This window comes from Strigops habroptila, chromosome 4 (genome assembly GCF_004027225.2).
Source record: "Strigops habroptila isolate Jane chromosome 4, bStrHab1.2.pri, whole genome shotgun sequence".
Taxonomy (NCBI): Eukaryota; Metazoa; Chordata; class Aves; order Psittaciformes; family Psittacidae; genus Strigops; species Strigops habroptila.
Genome location: NC_046358.1, coordinates 38406264 through 38427535, shown reverse-complemented (window position 1 = coordinate 38427535; position 21272 = coordinate 38406264). Strand labels below are relative to the sequence as shown.

General features: G+C 39.5%; 1 protein-coding gene across 4 annotated transcripts in view; it reads left to right on the top strand.

The window, feature by feature from the left end:
- The window catches only part of PRORP (protein only RNase P catalytic subunit), a 46878-nt gene extending 27180 nt beyond the window's left edge, over positions 1–19698 (top strand). For all 4 annotated transcript variants that reach the window (XM_030481705.1, XM_030481707.1, XM_030481708.1 and 1 more), the window contains 3 exons: positions 16615–16763; positions 17417–17612; positions 19285–19698. In XM_030481705.1, coding sequence (XP_030337565.1) covers positions 16615–16763; positions 17417–17612; positions 19285–19413 — 474 coding nt within the window. In that variant the 3' untranslated portion in view covers positions 19414–19698. The remainder of the gene's footprint in view (positions 1–16614; positions 16764–17416; positions 17613–19284) is intronic.
- The last annotated feature ends 1574 nt before the right edge of the window (positions 19699–21272 follow it).

Sequence of the window (21272 nt, the reverse complement as noted above, 5' to 3'; positions counted from 1 at the left end):
AAATTGCAGTATGCCTGTACAACAGCTGACAGAGCCAGATCCTTGCTGTTCCCCTCTCATCCCATCCCAGTCTGGTGGCAGCAGCTGGCATGGCGCCCCTACCACACCTCCTGCATGCAACAGCAGCCAGGCCTGCCAGCAAAGCCCCAGACTTGCCCTCCCACACCTCTCACAGCCTGCCACAAAAAGTCTGGCTGTGCCTGTTGTAGTTGGGATTCTTTGTGACAGGCGGAGGGGGCAGGACATGCCTTGCAACTATTCCTTTTCTCTTCCAGGGAAACAGCAGCAGACCTGTTGAGTGGAGGCTGCTCTGAATTGGAGAAGGGTTCTTTGACTAAGTGAATTGTGTGGTCCCGAGTAGCATAGTAATCATGTGTGAACACATTATTGCCTTTTGGTTTTCCACATGTTCAGTGTTTTTCCAATATTATTTATCAAGGTGATTAAAAGTTCAGTATTACAGTTTTAGTTATTCTAGTGGTTCTGTACTAGTTATTCCTGGACTCCCTGCCTACTTTAGCAGTACGGAAAAGAGTGGGGACAGAGAGGTTGCTGCCTCGGAAGGAAAGCTGGGAGTGAGAAATAAAGTTTCATCAGGATAGAGGGGAAAACCAGGATGTGGGATACTAGTCTACAGGAAATGGTAAATGGTCTTGTTAATTTTTTTTAAAAAGCCCAGCTGTGGCCACAGAATTGAAGAACCTTTATGAATTATATCCCTGGAAGCGCCCAAGGCCAGGTTGGATAGGGCTTTGAGCAACCTGGCCAAGTGGGAGGTGTCCCTGTCCATGGCAGGGGGGTTGGAACTAGATGATCTTTAAGGTCCCTTCCGACCCAAACCATCCCTTGATTATATGACTTATGCTTTGTAAATTCAGCTCAGAACCATTGTTTTGGTATGCACTTTATTCACATTTTCAAGGCTCATTTTCCAAATATCAAGACAAAAATAATAACTCTTCAAGTGACGTTAAAGTTAAAAAAGAGGGGGAAACAAAAAAAACCTCCAAAGAAAGAAGGCACCTATGACCCATCATTCGCTTGGGTTAGTAACCCAAATCAATTGTGAAGCATAATTTTGTTTCTTCGAAATTTCTTCTCTTTGCCTACAAATCCTCTATCTTGAAAAAATGGGTTAAAAAGTATTGGAGTAAAAGTAAAGCTTTCTCTCCTGCTTATTAAAAATTATTTTGAGGCCATGAAGCAAAGAAATTAACACCTGTTCATACATATATAGTTGACAAATACATGTAGTAACATGCTCAGGTTTTCATGTGGTAATTTTTTCCAGTCTTCAAGTCTGTCTTAACTGTGCAACATGCCTGTGAGAGATCAACTGCACAATCAGTGATACAAAATACGAGCTCTGCTGTATGAGCTGTCCTGCAAAACAAGCGGTTATCAATAAGTTTGACCCAAAAAAAGTTATGCTTGGAAAAGAATTTTTTTCTTCTTTGACTCATTTGGCAGCATCTGTGATTTGTTCAAGTACTTTACTGTCTGTAAATGAAGCAAGAATTAAGTAGATCCATGAGTCATTCTCTGTTCAGAATCAATACATCCAACAGAGGTCTTATTTGTCATACTGTGACAGTTCATCAATTCTTCCTCCCACCAACTCTTGTCTTACCACTCAACAAAGCAGTCAGACGTGTTTGTTCATTTGCTCCCAGCCTTTTTCATCTTTTTTTTTTCCTTCTGTCTTCTAATGGCGGTCCAAGTTTGCATTTCCACAGTAATGAAACATTTGCCCTATTGCTCAAGATTGGAGAAGTTTCTATCTTTGCAGCATATGTTTCATTCTTTAGATCTGTACTTTCATTTCCTTTATGTATTGCACAAATCATAAATATGAAGATCTTTGGTGTTTTCACTGAAAATCACCTTCAGCCTCTGTGTAATATGATCTTAGGAGAGAAAGATGCTCAAGCACTAAGGGTACCCTTGAAACTTCACCTATTTTTAGCGTTAGAGATGTGTGACTGAAACATTCAGCATTGCATTCATCTCTCATCAGTTAATTTCTGGGGTTCCTTGAATATTTCAGCGGGAGGACTGAGCACATTCTTCTACGAAGCCACATCTAAGAGACTGATACTGATATGCTGAAATCTTCCCCCTCCCTTCCTATATTGGGCCGTCCTAAAACAGAATAGATGAAGCTCAAAAATTTTGGTGACCAGATCCAGAAAAGCAAAGCTGCTAAGCTTCTCAGGGGAGATGAAGGAGACTAGACGCACTTGCCTGTGAAACCTAGGGGAAAGGCCTGGCCTGCAAGTCTTCCTGCTCTCTTCTGAAACCTGACAGCTTCCATTTGTGGCTAAAAGAAAAATAAAAGGTCATGTAATACATTGAAATTTGTATACCGATACAAATGGTGTGTTGGACATGCATTTCAGAGGTTCTAGAAGTACTCCTGCAAGTGGTTGGCATGTATGCTTCCATCGAGGAAACACACGTGTTGACTACATACCTTGAGCCACCAAGTTTGGCATTTCCCATAGGGGTACGCTCCAGCATGTTTTGCTGCTTCTGCAGCACTGGGGGGAGAGAGTAGGAGGTAGCTAGGACTTCTTAAGAAAGGAAATAGAAAGTCAGACTGGCTACCTGTGAATACAGGGAAACTTTCTCAAAACTTTTAACTTCCAACATTGTGAAATGGGGGTTGGGGGGGGAATGAAGCTGGCAGGATTCCGTGACTAAATGCCTCAATGGTTGACTCAAAGCAACTATTTTTCCTTTCAGAGGTTTCCAGTCTGATTTTGCATTTCCTGGTGAGAAGAACAGAGCAGCAGTAACTGAGCAGGTTAAAAAAATCTGACTATCAGGCATTTTAACAACTCCTCCTTGTTTTCTCCTGAAGTCAGACACTTCCTGGGGTTGCCACCCCTGAATTACTATTTGCAACCTCCGTTTCTGGCTATAAAACTGAATAAACCCCATGTGATTCAGTTAACTATCTCTATTGGTTTCTGTCTGATATTTTTAATTTCTACCTTTGTATTTGGCAATAACAGCAAATCAAAAGTTAAGGTAAGGACAGGAGCACCCAAGCGCTCCTTTTTACGAGAGGAATTGCATTGTATCTTTCATAACAAGAATTCTTCTAATCTCTAGGAATATAAGCTTGAAATTCAGCAGAGCAGAATCATAGAATCACAGAATAGTTAGGGTTAGAAAGGACCTTAAGATCATGTAGTTCCAATCCCCCTGCCATGGGCAGGGACGCCTCACACTAGAACATGTCACCCAAGGCTCTGTCCAACCTGGCCTTGAACACTGCCAGGGATGGAGCATTTACCACTTCTTTGGGCAACCTGTTCCAGTGCCTCAGCACCCTCACAGTAAAGAACTTCTTCCTTATATCTAACCTGAACTTCCCCTGTTTCAACGTGCCTTGATGATTCATGTCCCAGTGAACTCGGTAACTGTAGCAACAAGTTGTTTGTTGTGTGTTGTAGAGAAGACCTCCTAAAATCAGGATGATGAAGTCAAATTAAGGTATCTTCTGAACTGGATGAGTTTCAGTCTTGCTGTTTTCAATTCTCCCTTCAAAACCACAAGATGAGTTTTCTTTGGGCAGCCCAGCTGATTCACCTTATCATGGAACTGTTATCAGTGTGGCAGTAAGAGGTGTACAGGGCCTCCAAATCAGAAACCTGATCTTAGGGAACTGAACTGCTTCTTTAGAAGTGGTTTTTGTATGAAAGGTCTCCATAACTGTGAGAGACTGTAGTGTTATTAAGATATGGGAAGCAGGCCAGAAAATGTGAAGGCCAATTCTGTGTAAGAATAAATATTTTATTTGAGCCTGAGAAATGCTGGGGTTTAGTGCTGTCTTAAAGGTAATATAGATAAGATCCTCAGAACAATGACTGCATTCATTCATGTACCTCTGAATTTATTTATATATTTTGAAAAGCAATAAATTTTTGGTTCACACTTTGCTTTTACATCTGATAAGCTGGTTTTTAGTAAAAGCAGGAAAGAAAACATTTGAAAGCTGTGTTATCTGAAGGAGCCTAAACTGCATTTGGATTTATTTATGAAGTTACGAAAGCCTAAATTGTTTGAACAGTAGGTTATTTCCAGGGATTTCAGTATATTAACATGCTGATTAATGATCCAACAGTCTATTAGCCTGCATTTATTGTTTTTTCCCTCTAGTTGCGTTCTACTCGTAGAGCAAGAGTGGAAAAGACATTTATGTATAGGTAATTAAACATATTTAAATTGAGGTTATAAAGTTATTGTAACCTGCAGTGAAGTTTAAAACCAATGTTAAAGTAATTTTATTTTTTGTAATCTTACACTCATAGAAGGTCAAGTACAATTGTCCACAGCTTTTAATCTAAATTTACTCATAAACTGATTGTTTTGTGTTGTCTGGAACATGGAAATAGGAACTTCTATTTGAATCTAGGAGACTGGTTTCACCAGAATTAAAATTCCATGCTTGGTCTTCTGTTTGACTGTGAGCAACTCAGTTTGAAGTATCCTTGTCTTGCAGGTTACGCGTATTTAATATAAAAAGCCAAAGTTTCCTGTGGATTTTTCACTTATTTGTCATAGAATGAAAATTCCTAATAAACTTATTATTTCTCCTTACTTAAGTGTAAGAGATGGAATAATAAATAGATTTTAAGTAAAAAATAGATTTTAAATAACATTGAAAATTAACTGCACCTCATAAAGGCCATGTGTGCCACTGCAGCAGTCCATTGCAGCCTCCGATGGATGATGTGTAGTGGGCCTCTGCTGTGGTTAAATTAAATTGTGACATAGCAACAGAGATAGCAGGAGCAGGGAACAGTGATTTGGCATCATCTGTCTTAACTCCCTACCACCAATGCAATCGAAACATGGTCTTGCATAGTACAAGACATGAAATGCCTAGAAGCCTTGCAAGCATGTCTATTAATGGTTACAATCAGACCTGATCTAGCCATACAAAATGTAATTAAGCTATTCTCATACATGCTGGGACTTGTAAATGATTTTGTTGCTTGTTGTCATGTGAGGAACAGGACTGATGCAGTAAAAATACCAGTACCAAGAACATACTAAGCAAGCTATGGCTACCTTTGCCACTGGTGTCCTTTCAATTTGCAGAAGAAAAAAAAAAATAACCCACAGGCTGATTTCTAGCACAGGCAATGCTAATCTACATGGGTTCTTCCTCTGTCATATAGAATGAACTCTAGGAAATATGGGAATTTGGGGAACTGCTTCTAGAAGAAGAGTCATAGCAATATGACCCAAGCTGAAATAAACTGCAGAGGAAGTCCTGGGTTGCAGGATTTCCTGAAAATGAGCTTCGTATCTGCTGGGTCATCTCATATGCATGTCGTGCTAATGTAGCAGGTCAGTGGCTACAGAGGTTGATCTTGTGTATAAGGTCATCCCTGTCTTCATTTGTAAAGCAAAATAATTTCCTTCGTAGTTGCAGAAACACTTCCTTATTTGCTTCCCCACCTGATCTTCCCTGTTGCTTACATGATTTTACAACTTTTTAGATCTCCTGGCTTGTATTTTCTGAATGATAGATAATGAACTAAAAATTTAAAACTATGTATTTACTTATTAGTATCCATGGTCCTAACTGTTACACAATAGAAATCTTCACTCCCCATCCTCCAAGAAATATGCCTACCTCAAGATCTTAAAAATTAGTCATTGAAAAAGCATCATTTATGTTCTCCTTTTTATGTGCATTTCCATCAAATAAACATTTATATTCTCTACTCTATAAATATTATTTTCTAAATATGGTCCCAAAAATAGATATAAAATCATTTTGAATGCTTAATCTCTGGCATTGTACTTACTGCCTGTCTCATTGTTAGGAAAAATTGTTCTCATTGTTCTTGAGAAATTTTCTACTTCAAATCGTTTACTTATTTCATACTAATCTTTACAAGTATCTGCTGGTTTTTCCTTTACACACAGAGATACTAGCTTGTGGTGTGTTTCTTCCTGATTTATTATTCACCAGTCCTTTTATGATCCAAATAGTTCTTTTCACAGTTCTAGCTGGAAACATGTGTTGAAGTTATAATGAGTTAGGTGAGTCAGAAGCTGAAGAGGTTGTCAAAATTCCATAAACATAATATACTCTATTTTCCAACCAGTTTTGTGAAGTATTAACTGATACTTCTGACTAATTTTTCCAATAATTTCTACCATTTCCAGTGGCTGCATTGTCCTATCCTTGCACAGTGTTTCCTGTAATGACTGTTAAAACTGGACCTGTGTTTCTGTCATCCTAATGATGCCAACTTACCTTTTGCATAAATCAGAAAATATTAGTGATGCTTATGTCTGTCCTCATCATTATCCAGCATTCATTCATTTACCCACTCACTTCTGTCACTGCCAAAAAGGAAACTGTGAGTTGGCAGTAGGACTTCTTCTGCCTCTAGTATTTTGAGTCTTGAGCTTTTAAGGAGTCGTGTTGACGTGGCTTTGTGAGCAAGCTGTGTCCATGATGTGCCATAAGCTCTCTAACAGAAGTTAAAAGCCTATTCAGCTCCACTGGTTCTGTGGAGTAGTTCTTGACTTATGTGGTATACCAGTGTGGGAAGATGAACCTTGCTGATGCCGTCTCTCCTTGTTTATTTCCTGATTGTGTGATGTTTGGGTAAACTAGGTAGTGCTTACACTATATACTGAAAAAAAGAAAAAGTAGAAATATGATGCAGGTGCTTGTTAAAGCTGTGTTTCATTGCAATTTGAGCTTCTACATTCAGTGCAAGTTTGAGGAAAGCACAGTGGAAGATAGGTATTCCTTGAATACTACCTACACTACTACCTGATTGATTGATTGATTGATTGATTGGAATTTTCTTCCACCACAGCCCTAAGTTGCCACACATTTGAATAAACAAAATGAAGTAGTAGTAAGGGGGTTGCAACAGGTAGTTATAGAGCAGAAGCAGTCTTAATGATGTTGATTTACCCTGCTCGTTATTAGGAGTAGTTATCCTGGGCTTGTCTAATGTTAATATCACTATGCTGCTTTCAGCATCTGAGGTCATTTACCTGATATCTGTACAACCCTGCACTGTACTTTTTAAATCCATTTATGTATGATGACCCTAAGCCTCAACAGTTACATGAAATGGCTTAAATAAGAGAATTGGAGGCTTTTGACATTTCTACTTCTCGTTGATTTGTATGTATCTTCATACTTTCATGCCTTGCAGAGTGAAAAGCTCTGACTTTCCATTGAATGGATGTCCCCAGGCGGGCTTTCATAAATACAAATGCTAGAGGTTAGGGATTTCTTTTTTCTCATCCCACTCACTCTCATTTCTCCAAGTCCTTTCACTCTGCTAGCCTAGCTAACATAGCCAGTAATACAACACAGTGTTTTAACCCTTAGCTGTCTGCTAAGTTTGGTAAACAAAATACTACTGAAACTATAGCTCTCTCTTGCACTTAAGCACTGCTGTTTGGTCCTGGGTGCCCCAGGAGTTGTTAGGTGGGTATAAGCATCCTTTCCGTGGAAATGGACAAAGGAGGGAAAGATGCAACAGAATTCCTCAAATTTGGTGGCCAGTATAGTCATACACAGATATCTGGAAACTGCAGTGCTGAGTCCCCAACCCAAAATTTGCTTTAAAAAGATAGATCCTTTTATGAAATAGGAGATGAATGGTTCTTATTTGGCTTTGGCTGTCCAAGCCATTTTGATGTTCATAATTTCATATTCTCAGGCTTATGTATCTTGACTACAGGGTTGAAAAATGACTAAGTAGACAAAGATTTTCATATAACCGCTTGTTCCCAGGAGGTGGACCTTTTAGACAAAAGCCACATATCATCCATAATTAATTTGTAGGAGCTGACAATATTATCTGTTTGTCAAATTGATGTATCTTATCTTCCAAGTGAAAGAAAAATACTTCAGTGGCCTGTCCAGTGTCCAGCTATTGAGTATTGTGGGCTGTTATCAATAAACTTACATTAAAAGCATTGAAGTAAATTAGATCTTGTGGATTGTAGCTATTGTGGGGGGCTTTCAGACCTTCACTGCCTAGGATCTCCAGGCAGAGATGCTGCCTGCCATGTTACTAGTAGTAAAATGGCATGAGTTTGCAGTGATGTACAATGAAAGTTAATGACTGTGTTAAGAAAAATAATGCTTACCCATAGTTTGCATTCACTTATGATACACTGCATCATCTTGCTGGTTTTGCAGGAACAGTATGTTACTTACCAGGGCGTAAAGCCTTGATCCAAATAAGACAGTTCAACCTCTGCCTCATGGGACTGGCAGTGAAGGTGTACTGCTGTATATGAAAGTCCCCTAAGTTTTCTCTAAGCTGGTAAATACCAGTTATGCTCTTACCAGTATTAAACCAGTATTAATCTTCCTTGGTCCCTCCTTGCTGAAGGCCTTGGTGCATGGTCTACCTGGGGTAGGTGCACCTGACTCTGACCACACAGCTTCTCCTCCATCTCAGACCCTTGTGCTTTAGTTTGCTTCTGTTGATTTTTGTCCTGTTGAAGAAGAACATTTTATGTGTTCTCTTTCATATTAAACAAATTTTTCGTCTTTCTGACCTTCAAAGAGAAATCACCACTCCAGTAGTGTTTATTAATGTATTCATTTGTGTTAAGAACTGCAAAATTGTTCTTACTGGAACAATTGTTTTTGAAGGTAACCTCTTTATCTCTGAGCAGTAATCTGTAGCAAGCAACTGGAAAATAGTACTAATGAGAAACAGAAGAAAAGCAGTGTGAAAACTGTGTTATAAATATTTGGTGCATGTTGTAGTCTAATTGTTTTTTTTCAACTGCAAGCAATACATTTACTAGTGGGTTTCCCAGGTTATCATGTCATTCTACCTCGATGATATGTCTGTTGACCTGTGAGTGTAGAAATAGTCTTTATTTTAAAGTTTTTGTGGAACTTTAGTTTATTAAGTTTATTAAAACACAGGATGTCGCTGCAGAAGTGTAGGTTTAATGTGCCTTGAACAGCATCATGCCTGTGGCTTCTGTAACAGTGATCTCCCCAGCTGCTGCAGCACCTTTCCTCAAAGAATAAAAGTACCATCTGGGACTTTTTCAACCACAGATTGGAGAGGGGGAAAACACTTAACATCAGACTTAGGTCAGTGACGCTGTGCAGACATCTGCATAGGACAGTGCTGAGAGCTAAAATATTGGTATTTTTTAAACTGTCAGTTTCAGTCTTGCAAAGCCAGTTTCAGTCCTGCACCAAGTTATTTCCTATCTATGGAAAGGATCAGTCAAGCTTGTGCTTTCATTTTCATAACATCCCATCACCACTGCTCCCGCCACCAGCCGAAGATCCTGCTCACATTTTGTATTTTGTGTGGGTCAGAAGTTATGACCCACACAGTGAAAGTCCAAGACTGGCACTGCTGCATTTAATTCACAAATGTTCCCTCCTAGTAGCTAGCTTTTTACATAAGGAAGAAATGCTTCACTGTGAGGGTGATGAGGCACTGGAACAGGTTGCCCAGGGAAGTTGTGGATGCCCCATCCCTGGCAGTGTTCAAGGCCAGGCTGGATAGGGCCTTGAGCAACCTGGTCTAGTAGAAGGTGTCCCTGCCATTGTAGGAGTGTTGGAACTAGGTGATCTTAATGTCCTTTCCAGCACAAAGCACTCTATGATTCTTTCTGAAATGAGAAATGGTAAAAGAAATTCTCTTGTGGCCTTAACTTGTTGTATGCAGCTGCTACAATAATAGTAGAAATGCAAGAGTACAAATGTAATGGCAAAAACTGGATTTACAGTGAGAGCTGGGACAGTTTTTCCATTTAGTCAGTGGCTCTGATAAGTAACATTTCGCTTCTGAAGCCTATACAAAAATAAGTAAAACCTCATACCTTTTCATTTTCATGTAACTTGCTTCCTCAAGAAAAGAAGATAATGTATATGTAGTAGTTGTTGCAATGAAGCAATGTGTGGTGACCAGTAAGAAAATAGTGTCAAAGAAACAGCAGTGCAGGCAGAAAGAATTCGAGGATGAGAACAAAGGATAGTATTGATATGTGGAAATGCATAGGTAACACTTCAAGTCCTTTCAGCTTTTACATGGTTATTTTTCTGCCAGGTTGGACGGAGTCTTGGGTGACAAGGTTTAGTGCGAGGTGTCCCTGCCCATGGCAGGGGAGTTAGAACTAGATGATCTTGAGGTCCTTTCCAACCCTAACTATTATATAATTCTATGGGAAGAGAGATTTCTCTAGCTCATCTCCTTGGGGTGGAATGTTGATACTGGTAACTCTTTTTAATAATTTGTAGATCTCCAGGTTTTGATACAAAACAGTAAGCACTCAGGAGTGGTCTGGGTAAAAAAAAAAAATCCATGTAAGATGCCCATATGTATTGTCAAGATCTTGGTATTTTTATTGCAAGAAAAGGTAAGTAAGAGGAGTCTTTCCAAACCTAAAGTTAACTTACACAGGTTTGGTTTGTATTGTGCTGTTCTCTGAGCTAGTCAGTAGAATAAAAAGCAGGGATGGCTCTTCAAGCTTGTTTGAAATTGGAAATTTTATCTACAGTTTATAATATAGCAGAATATAATGTCAGAGCCTATTACAAAAATATTACTTCTATATTCAGAACTGTTTTAGAAATATCTTGAGCAGGTTGCACCTTCAGGTGAAATCAACTGAATTAGAATTATAATTAAAGAAATCTCCATTACTGGCATAATAGCCAGGGTAACCATGAATACAGGAAAATATAAATCATGCTATTGCTTCTGTACCTGACCTAAATCTGTTTACAGTTACTCTGCTTTACTCTCCCCACTATCGAGGATTCAAGAGGACTCATTAGCTTGTCCATTATCTCAGTCTATGGAGTATCCTTGTAATCCATTTTGACCTGGAAGTAATATGTCTACATTCACCCAGTGCTACAGTTGAGCCAAGTCCTCCAGTCAGTGGGAACACTGGGCTGTGCAGGGGCACCAGGTGCCTTAGTACACAGTCAGTTTGGACCTGGCTGCGAAAGCATCCTCAGGATGCCTTTGAATACAAACTTAGCTTGCAAGCAGCAGATATATATTTAGGCATCACCTCATCTGAGCAAACTGAACCTACCATACCTTCCTCAATCTGTATTAAATCAGCTCAGGTATCTTTGCTTCTGTGGTTTAGTTTTCTTTCTCAATCAATAATCTGCCTTTGTTTAATAGAGTTGACTGTGAAGTCAAGAGCAAAAGCTGGCATAAAATGAACTGCAAATTTTAATGAATTGTGGTAGGGAGTTAAGACATATCTCTACTGAATGCGTCAAGAGAGAGTAAGTCAATTCTAGGTGAGGGGTCAATGGAGACGGGTTAAAAGATGTTAAACTTTGCATGGTTGCCGTCACTGATGTATGAAGTTGTATGATAATGTGTTGCATCAATCTAAATAGTCCTACTGTAATACAGGATACAAACATTCTCAACAATATTGTTTCTGCAGTGTTGCAGAGATCCCCAGTGTCGTAAGGGATAATTCCCAAGGGTTAGCTGTTGGCTGTCTCAAAAGCGTAAAGTAAACATGGCTGATTAAGCTTAGTCACTGTTACTTACTCATTCATTTCCCTTTTTTTCCTTTCTTTCCCTTCTAAGTACCTGCCCCTTACTAGTCATGGGCAGATAATCTTTAGGGAGTTCAAGAAATGTGTATGCTGCCCCTGTAGTTGAGTAAAAAGGACTCTGAGACTAATTTACACTGTGTCGTCAGTAATAATGTAGAGAACGTAAGAAGCAGTTTCCATTGTGTTTGGTGCTGTGATAATGGTGTTGAATCTGCTTTGGTAAAATCACCAGGCAGAGTGAGAAGGGCCAGCCTTTCTTGCAAGCAGCACCCTTGGTTTTTTGAGCTTCTTTGGCTACAACATGTAACATGGGAACTAAAAATGATGACACTGTAAGTCACATAAATGTGGTGATGGTGAGAATTGGTTCCTTGCTAACTTTTGGAGAGAATGCTCACGCTCAGCCCCACCCGACAGGGTACTTACGGCAGCTCTGTACCTGTGGTCAGCATTGGGGTTTCCTCTGCAGTTTCACAGCTACAGTGCTGGGTGGGAGGCACCAATAACAACACATGAAAACAACGATAGGGGAGTTTGCTGCTGTTATTAGCACAAAATCTGATTACAGGCGTGTTTTGCTTTTAAATGGCAGTTAGTGAAACCAGATGTTTAGAGGACGGCAAACATGATTTGTTAATAACAAATCTGATTTAAACTCTGGGGGTGATTACTTCTTCATGCTGTACCTGTATACAGGTGAGGCACTTTTTGCTGAATCAGGGAATGGTGTGCCTCCCAGCAGCAGTGTTTAGGAGTTTCCCATCTGACAAGTGGGAAGCCACCAGTAATGTTCAAGGAGAAAGCTGTCCTACAACATACTAACCTTTGAAACTGGGACACGTTGGCACAGCGTGATCTAGTAATCCAAACAGGTGACAGGCATTAAAGCCCTAGGAAATCTATATTGTGTTCTGCTCATAGTTCCTTGTATGCGGTAGAGTAATTAATCCGTCTTCCTTGTGCTCTGTTATGCACTTGTGTAAAATGGAGGTGTAATGATGCATTTACTTCATAAGGCTGTTGTGAAATTTAAAGAATGAGGATTAATCTTGCAGTGTGAATAGGATTCCCTGCTCTCCCAGCTGCTCCCAGTGTTTGATCTCCATTAAATTCTGCAGAATTATGAATGTGGGTCACCACAAAACTATTTCCAGGAAATTGTATAGAAAAGTTCCCTTCTGATGGGAAACTGTTAATATTATTCTCACCTGAAAAGTGGTTCTTTAAAGTATAACTTGCTGATTTTTAAAATGCTCCCAGTTACTGCATTTTCAGTTGCTCTATTTCATATTTGCAAAGCTTGGGCTTTTTACATATGAGGAGTTCAACATCAGCATGATCCTGTGGAGTAAGCATTCTCTGTCCTACTGCTCTGCCTCTCCACCTCTTTTCATTTCCAGCTTCTCTGACCCAGAGGCTCCTGCCCTGGTGTGTGATTGTGCTATGATCTGGTTGACAGCATGGCCCAATAAATGGATTGTATCTGCACAACGGAGGGAGAGGGGGAAATTTTGTACTAATTTTGTAATCCTCTTTCTCAGGAAGATGAATAGCATAGGGAATGTGTGTTGTATATTTTTTAATGTTTTATATAGATTGTGTTTTGAACAGATTATCCAACCAAGCATCTGATGTTTGCTGCCTAAATTATGTGGAACATTCAAAAGGTGCATCTACATAGAGCTTGTGGCATAAAGTATGTTTGCATTGCATAGTGGCAGATAACAATTTTTAGGAAACCTTTGGAAATACCAGATTAATAAAATACTTGTGCCTTTTTAAGTGAGAGATCATGACCGCTGGGTTTTTGTTAGCAGTATTATGTTCCGTTTCCTCTGTGACTTAAAACAAGTGTTACCGTGTGTCTCATGTCTTCCTTTCTTGAGAAGCAGCCAAGGCGTGGGAGAAGACACACTTAGGGAAACCCCCCATGTAACTTCTGTGACTCCCTCAGACCACCCCTGTTAAGCCTAAAATGAGGTTAAAAGCTCTTTAGTAAAGTTGCATCAGGCCAGGGAGTGTGCAGAACAAAAGTACCTTTATCTTGTGAAAGCAAAAATAATTTCTGTGTTTTAGTTGTGTAAGTAAAGGTTCATCTCTGTGGTAAGCAGAGGAGGGACAGTGTGCTGGTATGCTAGCAGGAGTTTCTGAATTTTTTTATGTGATTCCCATTAATTTTATTATGATTTAAGCTTATTTTGAGTTTTTCCATTGCAAAACTGTAGCTAGTTTCTACCAACCTCCCAGTTTTTGCCAGAAGCACTTCATACTAGAGGACTTCATATGCTGATAATATGTAAGAGAAGAAAGTCCATATAAGTAACACGTACAAAGTATCACTAGTTACACCCTTCAGTTCGAAAGACTTAAGGGGTCTGGATCCAAGCCAGTCAGATTTTTTATAAACTTGGGAATAGCCCCAGCTGACCAATCTGTATCTGGAAATCCAGATGCCTTTGTGTTGAACCATAAGTGTAATTAAAAGGTGTTTCCATGGTTTTTATTGGGGGTAAACTCCAGGAGTTCAAATCCCAGCAGTTTGTTGTTGACATTGCAATACCACTAGTGCAGCTACATTCCTGAGACTCTTACTGAATCATAGCGTGCTTTTAGGACTTGCTTCTTCTGTTGTACCACCAGGATGCTCTTGCCGTCAAGTTTGTGTTTTGTTCTGGGGTTTTTTTCCACATGACTTTCACATGCTAACCTTCCCTTAACATAGCTAAACATTAAGCAAAAAGAGAAAGTATTTTCATTTGGAATTTGTAAGGGGTTGCTGAAGTTATTCGTGGTTGATACTTCTTCACTGTTGACTTCTCTCCGTGAAAATGTGTGTGGATGCAGTAGGTACATTCCTAACTTTTATTAAGCCTAATGAATTCAGCTTAACAAACTTAATTCTCTTTTGATATTCCAACTATTTGCAGGACTAGGCCAATGCATGAGAACTGGAAAATAAAAGTGACTGTAAACAAGTAAAATTGCTGAGCCAGTTTTTCCTGCCCAGATGAGACATTCCAAAAAGAAATGTCACTATTGAAAAACTGAAGTTCAGTTTTTTAATTTTTAATAACCACCTCATTTAATAATCAAATAAATTATGTGACATAGATGAGGAGATATGTTATTGCATAATATAGTTACTTTGAAAGCTTTCCAGTAACATAAAAATGGTGGCTTTTGTTTGTATCTTTCAATTCTGTGTTCCAGTAAGAATTCTGAAATGTATCTCCAAAGATTCAGGTCATGCACTGGAGACAATGCAGTTTTTATTTTTATGTGCCATTTTATAGGCAGAAATTACTGCATTTGGCCTTTTCCTGCTCACATTATGTCCTGTTTATTTTAACCAGGGAAAAGTAGAGTGTATGCATGCATAGCTGATGTCCAGTGCGATCTTCTGGAAGCAGGAAGTCAATTCTGATAGGTACTGTTAGGCTCTTGTACTTTGTATTAGCACTGAGACCTTATATCTCATGAAAACAGAGCCTTCATTCCATGCAGGTAACAGCAGCTTATAGGTCAACAGTTAAAAGTAATGTAGAAAATCTTCTGTCCTCCTCTCTCAGATCCTCAGATCCAGACTTACGGCACAGTTAATTTGATCCATCTGCAGGTCCTTTGTAGAGAGGGGCAGTCCCACACTTCCTCTCCCCGCCACCTCCAGCAACATGTTCCCATCAGTCATCACCTTTGACTCAGGTCTATCAATTGCGTGGCTGCAGGCTCAACCCTGCAAAAATACTGCTTTTGTTGGATTAGTGAGCTCATGGGTAGTTGTGACATTGTTAGATTGACACAATGGAAGTAGTGGGAATGTGCAACTGGAGAGAGGATTGAGTGGGACCACCCCTTTCCACTGATACTCACAGGTAGATCAAACTAAATGCATTGTAAAATTGGACCCAAGAGCTAGAAGAACAATTCTTTGTAGCCCCTGAGACAAAAGACAATGATATCAAATAATGGTCAAGATCACAAATAGGAAGGAAGGAGGGGAAGGAGCAAGAGAAGGAGAAAGGCAATTGGAGGTATTATAAGGAGAAGAAATAGGGGAGAGGGAGGGAGCTAGAAAAAGTAGGAAGAGGGATTAGAGAAAAATCAGGAGATTGTATATTGCCAAATACAGCAAATGCAGATAAAAATTAGGAAACGCCTTTCCCTGGTGGTTGAGCACTGTCCTTGGCCTTCAAACATGATGCTTCAGTCTCAAGAAACAGTTCTCTCTTTCTGGGCAGAACTGAAATGCCATTGCTTTGCGAACAGTCCACAGGAATAACCTGGAAGCTGAACACCAGCCGAACTGTGTGAAGCAGAGAGGGAATGCCGCAGGCACAAGTGCCAGTCCTGAGAGGCATTTATTGCCAAACAGGCGCAGCCCTGAGTCTGGTGAGAAGTCCCTCTGAAGAGAAGCTGGCGCAGCAGTGAATTTGCCACCTCAGGATGTTGGTTCATAAGTGGGAGGCTGGCCTGGATGTGGCTTTCATAAACCCTCAATCCTGAGGCCGCAGATTTCCTTTTACTGCTGCTTGCTTCCTCCCCGCAGGGCAGCCCAGATCACATGTAGTTCTCCAATTTCGACAACAGATGGGGCTGGAAAAGCGGGATGGCTTAGAGCTCGGTCCTCCTCCCATACCAACAAAGGCCTCAGTGCTGAATCATTTCCAAAAGTAGGTATTACCTAAATCCCAATGTGATTCAGTTCCCTCGGCTGACTCTGAATTTCTGAAATCTCCATACAACTCTTCCCGAGTTCATTCACGTCATTTAAGCTGGAAGAGCTGGGAAAAGTTTATAACAGCAATGCATTTTCTGTGTGGTTGAGAGCAGCTTCCTACAATGAATTGGTTTGTTGGGTTTTTTTTCTTTGTCATTAGGGATTTAAATTAGTTATCTACTCCATTCGTATTGCAGTTAAGAATTGTGGGAAATGGTGGTATGGTAGAAGTCCCGCTAACTGAGACACAGATGTGAAATTGTTTCCTGTCACTCTGTTTTTACAGCTAATAAAACCTTTGGTTTTGCTTTGTTTTCTGCAGCTATTTAATGCTGTCAACTACCTGGCAAAAAAGAATACCCGGTTGCTTGTGCTGGGCCGTAAACACATGCTGATTAACTCTTCAAATTGGAAAAAAGAGATTATGGAGGAGATGCAGAATAAGGCAGACTTCTTCTTTGCTGAAAATATGTAAGTTGAAGAAAATGATGTAATGGAGATCAACACCTGATTTATGTGCATTTTCCCATAGTTTTTAGCACCATTACCAGTATCTCCAGCTCTGTGTGTGTGAAAGGGAAATATCATATCCCTTACTATACTTTCTTCAAAAATTAATACAGATTAAAAGTTGCATTATGAAGAATTTCATCACTTGGAATCCTGTAAACTATATGGTTTATTAGGATTTATAACCATTAAAACCACTGCCAACACCACAGTGGCCTGAACCTACAGAATACCTGATAGCATCAGTATACAGTTGTGGTCAGCTGTGTTAGCCCTGCAAGGAGAAGAGATGAAGTTCATGCCTGGCTACTATTGCTTGGTAGTCCAGGAGCATGGAGAGTCTGGAGCGCTGACTTCCTTGCTGCTCCCAGAGGAGACCATTTATGTGGATGGCAATAGACCCTCTGCCTCTCTGTTTAGGAAGTGCAACCCCTTGCTCTTGTCCGGTCAAGCTGCCCTTGTCTCTAAACTCTATTTTACCAGGGAACTGGAATGGTGATGGGATATTCATCAGTGTTGCTGATGAATAAATATCAGATTAGCATTTGATTCATTTCCTGCAACTACTCACAGCCTTGTGAATGACGTCTGTCTTTTCCATTTGTTTTGTTAAGCTCTGAAGATGATGCCTTCTTGTTATATGCCACTCTTCGATCAGGCAAGCATTGCAAGTTTGTTACTAGAGACTTCCTCCGGGATCACAAGGCTTGCCTTTCCGACAGCCTGACACGTCATCTGTTCCGTAAGTGGCAGCGTGGACACCAAATAGCGTTTTTCCCCTCTGCAGAAGGAAAGCATATACATTTTTTGGTAAGTTTTCTGCTGCAGTCAGGAAGCACACAGAGCACATTGATTAAAGCTACACAATTGCAAACTCTGGAAGCAAAAAGATTCTTGAAATTATCTAAGAAATGGATTTGTACCAATGGGCTCAAAATGCCCATGTTTAAAGATTCACTGTGTTCACGAAGCATGCCACAAGCATCAAAACTCTCAAAAAGACAGGAAATGCTGCCGTAATGTTTACAATGTAAATACAAGTTTGTGTATTTCCATTGCTGTAAAACCTAAGTGCCAATATGTTTTCATTTGTTTTAAGCTTTGAAATATCTCCTCTGTAGTACTACTATAAAAAATCGTGCTTCTAATTCTAATAGAAATTCTAATAGAATTTCTTTCACCTTTGTTTTAAAGAAGCAGGAAAATACAGTTATTTCAGTATTCACTGTAATATTAGCATAACATACATAGAAAGTTTCATGAAGGAAAGCCCGGACAGTCAGATTAATAGTCAGTGTTCAGCAGCAGAAATTAGTGTCTTCCAAGCATAGTATCATCTTACAGCAGAATACTACTGGTATTGTCTAGGAGAGATGTATCCTTGTGAGCCATGAGCAGTACATTAACATACATTAAGGAGTGGGGCTGCTTTAAGATTTTTTTAGGGAAAAATTCATCCTGTGCCATTTCCTGTCATGCATTTTTTTGTTATCTGGTCTGTCCGCATTGTTATTGCCTACTTAAAGGAGTATTGCATCTATGCAGATTATTCTTTCTTGCTGCTCTGGTTAAAATTGTAAAATAATATTCATTATTACAAACAGACTGTAGAGATACAATCGTACAAGAATGACAGCCTTTCGTGCCGTGTTGCCATACATACATTTCCTTTTATGGAACCAAATACTGAAGGTAGGGTTACCTGAGTAACACGGCTTTAGCTGCACTTTCTTCCTTTCTTTTGTACAAAAGGGCTAGTAAATTTCACACCTTAATTCCCATAGAAGTGACTTAGATGATTGACATTCCCAGTCACAGCTGTCTTCTAGGTTATTCTGGACATTGTCATGGGGAAGTAGACTTGCGCAGACTATAGTACGTTCTGAAAACCAGAACTGACAACCCGTAATGTTTCTTTTGTATTTGTGTCATATACGTTCAGTCAGTATACCTGTAACATAACAGACTTTGTTAGATTTGTTCGACTAGACTCCCTTGAAAGTGTTAGTGATAAACCCTTTTCTTACATCCTCCTCAGCAAAGAGCAAGACAATCTCTGAGGAGGTACACTGGAAGAATAAACACAAGAGGTCATTAAATCCTATCAGTTCAAGCCTATAAACTCCACATCCTGAATTAGTTCCCAAATGATTTCATTTAACTGAACAGGAAAACAACAATTTTGCTATTTCTAGAAATTAAGTGCATTATGTTCAAATCATTATTATCTGGTAGAGATTGAAGACAGAATTTTAACCATTTATAATGACTCCTAGACCACAAAATACTAAAAGGTATTTTAGTTTTTCCTCCAGTACTAAAATTCAGAATTTGTTTGTTATAAGGAAATAAATGAGAGTTATTAAAGAGATGAGTCTATGGGGATTTATATGATAAATGTTGGATAACTACCTGTAACTGGTATTTTAGTAATGTATTGGGTAATGTCTAAAAAATGTTTTTCTCTGTCTTTATTCAACAGCCTGCTTTACGTTATGACTGTGTGGTACAGACTACAGGTGATACATGGCATATCCCCTATAAAGACATTTTTGAGGAAAAATATTCCTATCAAGTACCAAGAAAATGGCTCTGCATCCAACAGAAATGATGAACAATGTAATTGCACACGCTGAAGCTGCTTTTTTTTCCTTTTTTCTTAATCACTGTTGCTGACCAGGAGAACTCAGCAGTACAATTACGGGATTAATGTGTGAGGCCTGTAACTGAAGAAAATTCAGTAACTGCATTTTGTCAAAATCATTCCTGCAGTAAATCTGTTAACATCAATGGTGATCCAGCAGGGATGAATTACTTCCATTATTTCCATCTTTATGGGTGCTTTCTGTGGCTTCTCAAAGTAATCTGAATTAAAACTTGATTTTTCCTCTTGCAATTTCAGGGTTTGGGTGGGTTTTTTGTTTTGTTTTGGGTTTTGTTGTTGGGTTTGGGGTTTTTTTTATTCCCTCAAGCTTTTCACCTACACTGAAATGCATAAACTCTTGTACTTCAAAGAAATTAAGCAGGATTTGCAAGACACTTCAAAGTCTGTGGGGCTGACCTTGCAAGAGTGTTATGCAATGTCTGCCACCAGTAAAGGGAACTAAGAGGGCCAGATGATATGTTTACTGTTTGCCAGACACATATTAGCCCTAATAGGGCTAATTCTAATTACAATTCATTTGATCACACAGAATGCAAGAGACTTGTTATAGCAACATACATTAAGATTTTGATTGAAAGAAATAAGGAAATGGCCAGTGGGATATTGGGTGGCTCTTTCACACTCTTAAATTTGCTGCTTCTGACAGGATTTCATGTCACTGGAATAGTTTGCTTATGGAAATGCATGAATTTTTTAAACAACAATTGATGATAACTAGAAATTCTTACAGGCAACAGTAGAACAAAACTGAATTTTGAACAGAGATTTCTATAAAACCTATCCCACGTTATAAAGCAAGAAAAAGACGTATATATTCCAGGAGAAGTGTTTCAAGTTATTATTTGTGAGTATATAGTAAATGTGTTCATTTCCTGCACTTTCCATTTTAATGCAAGCCTTTCTTCCCCAAAAACTTAATTACACATTAATCTCAGATAAAGTGTCGTGGGTTTGTTGCATTTATCTTGTACACTGAAAAATCCTCTATTTGAAACTGAGCTGAACCATGGAGATCTTTTTGTATAGTACTTGCAGTTCTGAGCTTTTGCAGTGTCCCATGACAAGCTCTTAGCATTCAAGCATGTTCCCTGCTTTTTTTTTCATGTCGGAGAGCAATCCTGACACTTGTTCTACTCTTGTTATCAGTTTGTAAACCAGCAGGTGTGATGTGTATACAGTCATGTCCTTCAGGTACTGTGCAGAAAGTGTAGAGGAGCTGGGTACCTCTTAGGGTGACCTGGAACCTTGGTTTTAAATTCATCATCTTCTTGGCAGCATTCATCATAGACCCCGTTTCTGACAGAACATGCCAGCTCCTATACGTCACCTGCTTTCTGGAGTCCACCAGGCAAAGCAGAGAGATTGGATCTACTTCCCTCACTCATGAAACTGATTTAATTCTAATTTATCAGAAGATAGGTTTTGCAATTCTGTAAGCTGGAGAACTCCCACATCTCCTTGAACGTGCAAATACTGCTTTGTTAAAGTAAGCATCTGCTCCTGTACTGCTTAATTAGCAACTGTTGCTCTGTAAGAGGGTTACTTACCCTCTGTATGAAGTTCCATAACGGCATAAGCTGATGTGAATCAGTGATGTTATAGTCACAGTTTGGTACTACATCTGGTGCTTGGGCAGTCCTAACCAGTTCAGAGCTGGGTCTGCTGAATGCAAACCCCTTGAAAAATTGGGTTTGGCTACGTCAAGACTAGTGCTGTTGCACTGAACTAGCACCACTGCACAAGTACTGGTACCTGTGTGGTAGGGGAGCTGAAATGTCAGGCTGCAGCACATAGGTCCCTGCAGC